Source organism: Merops nubicus, unplaced genomic scaffold (assembly GCF_000691845.1).
Source record: "Merops nubicus isolate BGI_N331 unplaced genomic scaffold, ASM69184v1 scaffold15444, whole genome shotgun sequence".
In the NCBI taxonomy this organism is placed as follows: domain Eukaryota; kingdom Metazoa; phylum Chordata; class Aves; order Coraciiformes; family Meropidae; genus Merops; species Merops nubicus.
The window spans coordinates 106159-114296 of NW_008606443.1; the positions used below are offsets into that span (position 1 = coordinate 106159).

General features: G+C 42.4%; 1 protein-coding gene across 1 annotated transcript in view; it reads left to right on the forward strand.

The window, feature by feature from the left end:
- The window catches only part of SNTB1 (syntrophin, beta 1 (dystrophin-associated protein A1, 59kDa, basic component 1)), a gene marked incomplete at its 5' end in the record, with an annotated part of 53282 nt that extends 48051 nt beyond the window's left edge, over positions 1 to 5231 (forward strand). The window contains 3 exons of the mRNA XM_008939651.1: positions 1654 to 1850; positions 3622 to 3812; positions 5118 to 5231. Of these exons, the coding sequence (XP_008937899.1) occupies positions 1654 to 1850; positions 3622 to 3812; positions 5118 to 5210 (481 nt within the window). The remainder of the gene's footprint in view (positions 1 to 1653; positions 1851 to 3621; positions 3813 to 5117) is intronic.
- Between the last annotated feature and the right edge of the window lie 2907 nt (positions 5232 to 8138).

Below are 8138 nucleotides of genomic sequence, written 5' to 3' on the forward strand. Positions count from 1 at the left end.
ATTTCAGTTCCTGGTCTCCTTCCTGCCTTAATTATCAAGATGCAGCTTTCCTTGAAGTGCTTGCATCTCCTCACAGCAATGGAAAGTGAATTAGTTTTTGGACTGCTTGTTTGCTGCAGACTCCCCAACTGCAAAGTCTGCCCAGCAGGATACTGCATTGAGTGTCGAGCTGAGCAGGGTGTTAATGCAGCCCTTCTAGAGGCAAAAAAAGCATTTGGGAGAGGTGGTGGTGCTTCTATGGAAGAGGCTTTCCTGCTCAGACACAGGGCAGGGCAGCTCTGACCAGGACAGTTTGCATCTTGCCACCTAGGACCATGAAACCAAGGCAGATGCTCAAAATCCAAAGAAAATTACCACAAACCTGAGCATGAACCCATCCTACAAACCTTCTAAGGCTGTGAAAGGGGCGGATCTACTCATCACAATGAGCATCCCAAATGTCAGCATGGACTCCCAGGGAGCTGGGGAAAATTTCAGGTGGCCTATGGTTAGTGTTTCAGTAACTGAAAAGCTGAAGTTGTGCTTTTTTGTTCCTTTCTGCTTCCTGTTAAAACGTTTCTGTTTGATGGCATAATTCTACAGTTTCAGCTAAAAGGCAATTCTTCTTCCAGATGTAAAACAGTAATTTGATGGTGAATTAGCATTCAGTAGATTATTAGTATAATTTAATATTTTATCCTTCAGCACAAGTATTCTAGTACCATGCTACATACTTTATAGTCTCATATATGAAGTACACTGTCTGCATATAGAAAGGAAAACAGGAGACAAAAGACAAATATTCGTTTGAGAAGAATTTTGTCATTTTGTGACTCCTCCTGAGGGTCAGTCTCTGGATCTCAAAGAGTGATGAGCTCCTCTGGATTGTTCGTCAAAGCTGAATCAGTGTCACGTCCCTGAGTGAATTCTGTATTCACTGTTCATGCTTCTGCAGGGGGGGAAAAAAAAAACAAACAAAAAAAAACAAACCCCAAAGGGGAGTCTTAAAGAATAATTAAGAATTATTATGAGTTGTTGATTTTTTCACTCAAAAATGTTCCCTGTGATTAGTGTTTAACCAGATGAACAAACCTCTCCTGGACACAGGAGATCAGCTGTTGATGCCAGGCAAAAAAAAAAAGTGAGAGACTTTCAGATTATAAGTAGCTGCAACTTTTTGCATTTTACAGGATCCGTATGGGAAATGTATGCACAAGACTGTACTTGGGCATCTGGGTATTTTACAGAACATTTTACTTTATCTGACTGCATTTATTGTTGACTTCATCTGCAGATGTTTAAGCAAAAGTTGGATTCAGCTTCCTCACCTGAGCGAGCACTCGTATCTGTGGACCAAAGCCTATCACCACAGACTGATTTCTCTCAGTTCCTTATCCAAAGGCATGTTTTGTGCATTTCATTCAGGAATTTTGGGACATCTCCATCATCACCTGCATGTCTGGCTGCTTCTGTACGTGCTGCCTTGACCAGCTACTCTTCTGAGTGTCACTAGGAGTCATTTTGGGTCCAAGTACAGAGGAGATGGGAGTTCTTGTGCTCCCAGCCACTGCATTTAGGAGCATACAGGAGAGAGCTGTGCTTGGGAATGGACTTAGGCACAGTGTGCTCTGTCAGCGTTACAGTCCACTGATGTGTTCTCAAATCCGATTGCAGGCTGGTCCATTCTGGCCCCGGAAAAGGCTCCCCCCAGTCGGGGGTGGATTTGTCTTTTGCAACCCGCACTGGTACAAGGCAAGGGATTGAAACCCACCTGTTCAGGACGGAGACGAGCCGAGAGCTCTCCCTGTGGACGAGGAGCATAGTGCAGGGCTGTCACAACTCCGCGGAGCTCATCACGGAAATCACCACCTGTGAGTAGGGCCCGCAGGGCCACATCTCTCCTGACGCTGTGGGCAGCTCAAGCTCCTTCTGCTGGAGGCGATTAATTAAAAAAAATAAAAAAAATAACATATTCAGGGTTCTATGTGTTTAAAATATTTTCCCCTTACTTTCTGATCCAGTCCCAGCTGGTGTGGTACCTGTGGCCAGTGACACAGTCACTGTAATTCTGACCTTTGGTCTTGTTTTCAACATATTGTTTCAGGCACAAGCTTGTAGTTAGCCATACAGGGCTACGTGTCACAGAGGAACAATTGTCAGAGGTCTGTCCAGAAACACAGAAAAGAGCATTTTTTTCTGAGGTTCAGGAATCTCCTGTGAGCTTGGTGGGAGCTTCTCCTGCAGAGGGAAGAGGCAAAGGAGGACCAGCACCTTCACAAGCATGAATTGGTCATTTATTCAACAAGCTCTGCACACTTGAGTAAAAAAAATCAGACCAGTCCAATAGCCAAATGTTGATAGCTAGTCATTTCCTTCTCTGGACATCAAGGTGTCACTTCTCAGCACTTCTGTACATGCAGAATCAACTGGAATAAAAGCACTCGGCTGCAAATGCCCTGGAGTGATGCCCTGTTTGTTCAGGTGGCTGCTGGCTTAGGGTCACTCTGGGCCTTTGAGGCTGTGTTTCTCTCGAGTGCCCCCAGGATTTGGGGGTCCTTCCCTTGATAGCCCTACAGTTGGCAAGGCTGTTAAAGTTCAACATTATCTCTACTTACTGCCTAAAAATGTGAGAGCAAGAGCCAAAGCATAAATCTGCTCCATGACAAAGGGCAGCTCGGATTTTGTGAAGCCATCTGGTACAGCCACATGCTGCTGAGCACAGATACAGCTGCCTGTAGGCTCACAGGGAGCTCAGCCTGCTTTGTGAGAGCCTCTGACATGGAAACCAACCAGAGTGGTGAGTGGGAGTCACCTCAAGTGCATGTCTATCTCCTCAGCCCAGTGATGTGGATGCCTTGCTTTCTGAAAGCAAGAGGAGGGCATCGGCCCCTTCTTTTACCATGGTGTTCTTATCTCAGTGCCAAGGACCCTTCTTGGCAGAATTGTTCACAGGGAAGTGGTGGAGAAGAGAATTTGGGATGTGAATACCTAAACTTTTTAAAATTTGGATCAGAGCCTATGTTTCTGACCCAAGGGGAAGATGCAGACTTTCTGCTGCAGTAGCTATTACACACAATTATCTGGGCCCTTTTTCAATTACCATGACACTAATGAGGACTCAGGAGTGTCTTCATCTTTGTGAAAATACTTTAGGGAAACCCTTTAGAGCTTCTAATTTTCTCATGCGTTGTGCACAGCATTTATTGATTTTGGCTATGGCTGTCAGACATGAGAAGAGTGGCTGTGACTTTGTCAAGTTTTGGAAGGAGGAAATGCCAGCCTGAGCCTTCTTAAACTTCAGTAGGTGGTGGTTGTGTCAAGGTGCAGACGTACGCTGCAACGTGAAGAATGCAGCGAGTAACTGAAAGGGCTGACATCAGTTCTGGTACTGCTGAGCACAGTTTTAGTCTGTGTTTACACCATAACTAACAAATCTTGCTTTGGACCTTGGACAACAGAAAGACTTCTGTTGTTTTTCCAAGTCATCAGGCTCCAACTATAAACCTGCATAGTCCAGTTTTAGGATGAGTTAATTTCCACAAGATAGGGTTAAGACCAGGTGTAAAAATGCAGATATCTGCAGCCAAATGGGATTTGCTGCTTTTAAGAATATTACAGACTAAATTTTGCTTTCTTCTTCAGCGTGCACATATAAAAGCCAGGAGTGCCGTTTGACCATCCATTACGAACATGGATTCTCTCTTACAACTGACCCACAAGATGGTGCCTTCTCTAAGACAATTGCACAATATCCCTACGAAAAACTGAAAATGTCCTCAGACGATGGGATAAGGATGCTTTATTTAGACTTTGGAGGAAAGGATGGAGAAATTGTAAGTACTGCTTATAGCAAAGGGATGCACATTACCATCTCTCTGGTGGTCCTTCAGGCTCTGGGGGTGGACAAGCTGGACTAGATGATTGTTGTAGGTCCCTTCCTACTGAAATGATCTATTCTATTCAACAACTGGCCAGTACGAGGTTCCAGAAACAGTATTTAGATACTATGCTTTTTACTGTAGCATGAAGAAGATAAACTAAAAAGAGAGATAAAATGCTAAAACTATGCAAAGAGGGATGAAAGTTTTCTTACATTTAAGAACCATTTGTAACTCTAAATAGCCAAATGTTAGAATTTTTGTACATATCCGTTTCACTTTTTAATGATTACAGGTGGAGGAAATGAAGAATGAGATATTACTAATTCCAGTGTACACATAAGGATTTTGTTATGAAAACAAATGTGGTTTAGATATTTTTGAACATAAGAGTTGCTGAAAAAAAATTGAAGACTACAGATGTGGTGCAAGTTGTCTGCTTAGGCCTCTAAATTAGCTGTCAGAATGCATAAAAATAAGATGCTTATTCCTATGAGCAGTTTAGATACCATAAATTATGGATGTAAACATGGTTTCCCCTGCCAGAATTTTTCAGCAGTTCCTGAGCATGTTGGGTGCTTAATTCTTCACATCACCTTTGGTAACATACTCTGAGAACTGCTTATTGTCAGGCTTTCAGCAAGGGAATTTGTTACCAGCTCTCAGTACAGTTGCTACATGACTGGTGGAAAAGCAAATCTGCTTTGTTTTGATGTGAACCTACTACTGAACCTGCTGTCCACACTGATGAGTCTGTCATGCTTAGCAAGCATGTGGTGAGATCATCTAACTGTGACTATTGCAAAAAAGTCTCAGTTCAATCTCACTGAGCAGAGGAGCAACCATGTGGGATCAGCTGAAGATGCAGCATCCTGCCTTCAGCTGTGACCAACAGCGGGTGCATTGGATGTTGGACAGTCCCACCACCATCCCTGGTCAGAAACACAGTCTGAAAAGATGGAGAGGTTGGATGTCATCTTGGAAGGCTGCTTGCAGCATCTGACACAGTTTTCTGCTGCTTACCCAGGTGGACACAAGCTCAGAGGCATGTGGATCTCATCTGCTCTCAAGATGTTTAGGTTACTGAAAGGAAGGAATAAGCATTTGCAGCTGCATGCAAAGGCAAGACAGTATGTCGTAATAAAGGGCTGTTATTAATAGAAACATGTTGAAAATACCAGGCAGCAGTTAATCAAGTACTCCATAAATAATTGCTTATTTGAGCTGTAATCTAATCATTCTCTACTTGATTTCTTGCAGCAACTGGACCTTCATTCCTGTCCAAAACCAATTGTGTTCATCATTCATTCCTTCCTGTCTGCAAAGATCACAAGGCTGGGCTTGGTGGCATAAGTGGGGTACATCTCTTTCTTCAAAGACGGAGCAACCATGCTAATCTGAAGTTCAGTCAACAGCAGCAACCTGTACCAGCTAGCAGGGTACACCAGCTTGGGGTTCAGGACTGGGCCTTGGGCATTTCTGCTGTCTTCCAAGGCTCAGGTTTCATTTTGATCAGCTAAAGAGGTGGCACAATGAGGAAACCGGTGGATTTTATTTTAAGTAATGGGATTTTTAAATCCCATGTGAGACAGTAAAAGTGAGCTATCCCATACATGTAAATGTTTCAGAATCATCAATTGTGCCTATTGCAATGTCCTTGTTTATAGAGAATAAGTAAAGGGCTAAGCAGATGAAAGTGGGTGTCAGTTGTGATGCAGGATCAAGATTGTTTGAGTAGAAGTTCTCCAAACAAGATTACCCCACCGCCCAAAAGTAAAGTATTTTTTCTGTTCTAACCTGAGCGCCATTTGCAGATTTTTCTTTTGGAGCACTGTCAGAACCTGTTGTTTGAATACCCAGCAGAGTGTGCAAACGTGCACCTTTGAGTTGGGTGCTCTAAAGCAATACAGCTGTGGTCAGTGAACAGCTGGAGGGTCCTTGTCAAGGAAGACTTTCAGAATAAATAATGCAAGACATCTTGCACGTGTTCCTGGTGATGGACCCAAAGCAAGACTCGCTCTAGCCACGTATGAGAGCCAGCTGCCAGTGGGGCATAGGTAGGAGCATCCTTTGTTAATGAATGCACTTTTGTAGTGACTTCTCAGAATGGCTTAATGAGCTTCAGCTAGCTAGGAGTCCCTCCTCAGGTAAAACTTACCTGAATCCATGTGGAAGCATGACCTAAGCTTCTGCCAGCACATTTCCACCACAATTTTCCAACAATGCCATGCTGAGCTTTCTGTCCTCCTACCCCTACCTTATCACCCCCTCAGCTCTGCTGAGGCTGGTTGTGTGGTCTTTGTAGAAGAACTATTGTGGGGAAGGAGGAAAACTTGATTTTTTTTTTTTTGAGTTTGAGTTTAGATCAGAAAGGTTATTCAAGCAGCTTTACAACAGTGAAGAAAGGCACCAGGGCAGGAACCTGAACTGCCAGAAAAGCCTTAAGATGGAAGGAGCTGCTCCTACAAGCATGACTTGTCATCTCCAGATTTATTCCTTCCTGGTGCAATGTGAGAAGTTTACCTCTGTACCCATAATTTACTAGTTCCAGTTCTCTACCAGCTCCCTGTTTTAAGTCAAAACACTCGGGTCACTGAGTTTCAGCCTTGTTCATGGTTATGTTGGGCACAAAGTGGGCAGTGGGCAGGAACGCTGACCTGCACTGTCAGAGGTCATACACACAGCTTCCACCTGGAACTACTGAACTGGCCTAATGTAAACAGAAAGAAGCAGAACAAGGCTGGCATTTATGCTGTCCTTACTGTAAACAGAACTCCTTCACATAGGGGTGGGGTTTTGTTTGCTTTTAGAGTTCTTCCCTAAATTCACACTTTGAAGGACAAGAACTGTACAGGAAGTAATAAATCCAAAGTCTGTAGAAGTCTGCTTGTCATGCTACAACACTTCTTTTATTCTTGAGAGAGTACTTAAGTTTCAACCCTGCATCACTTGGCTGGCAAAGAGGAAAATGAAAAACACAGTTTGGTTCCATGTTGTTTTTAAGCTAAAAGAATTAAGCATAAGTCATGCTGTTTATTCACACCGTAGGAGTTAGTTCATGGTGGCATCTTAATAATTGAAACTAATTAAAAAATTAAGATGATGGGCTGAATTCACAACTACAGAAAATAATCATTGAAGAACAACAGGCACATCACCATTTGGAAGAGCAGCCCCATGCCCAGCACCTCTCACCAGTCCAAAGCAAGTCTAGGAGGGGGTTCACCTCACTGTGAACTTTCCTTTACTGTCACGGTACTTGCACTTAAAACTTAATTCCTCGGGTAAATTCATGAGGTAGGAGAAAACATGTTACAGAACTTACCAACAATTTTACAAGTGGACATTTCTCATTTAGCGACTGCTGCCATTTACAGAACTTTGTGTGGTGGTTACTTGGGTCTCCTTTGGTTTGGAAGCTTCTAGGAGAAGGTTGTGAGAAGCTGAGTGCTGTCGGTACGCCGGGGGTCTGAGTCCTTGGGTATGAACGCGCATCCCGCGGCCGAGTGAACACTTCTGTCAAGGTTCTAAAAGGCAATTCAGGACATTTTTCTTGTTGTTCCAAAGCATAACTTAACTACGTTTGGACAGAGGCTCCTACAAAAGTTCCAGAGGTTAAAGCGAAAACTTGCATACTGTGGGGTAGGTTAATTACATATGTAAAGTATACTGCACTATTTCCTTGTTCCTTTAACACTTACAAATCACTGGAATGTTATACTTAACATATATGTGCATTGTAAATATTACAAATTCCAATATTAGTGCCAACAATTAAATGACACAATATGTAATCTAAGGTGCTCAGTACTATATGAAGTATAAATGAATAACTAAACAGTTTGCAAAGAAAATTCATATTATATATATTTATAGAAAAATATAATGATAATTACAGATGCTATTTCCTCATTTTCAGATTTTGGACTGATTCATATTTGGATGGGATAGAAAAATGACCTACTCCACATTTGTAAGAGTATAGTGAATATTTATATTTTAGAGGAAAAAAAATATATTTAATAAAGTCATTTATTGGATTTTTGTGAGGTGAGCTTACTTTGTATCTAAATAAGCTGTTTGGAAGGCTGTCCTTTGGTTTTGGGCTGGGGAAAAAGTAATTTTAAACCTCAGTCAGTTATTTGAGAGGACTGTTCATCGTATCAACAGAATGACTTAAAAATTTAAAATTAAAGAGAAGTATTAATGTACTGTCACCGCTGCACTGGTGCTTTCTATCAAGTAAGCTTGGTGTTGATGTGATAGTGGTGCTGTTGATGA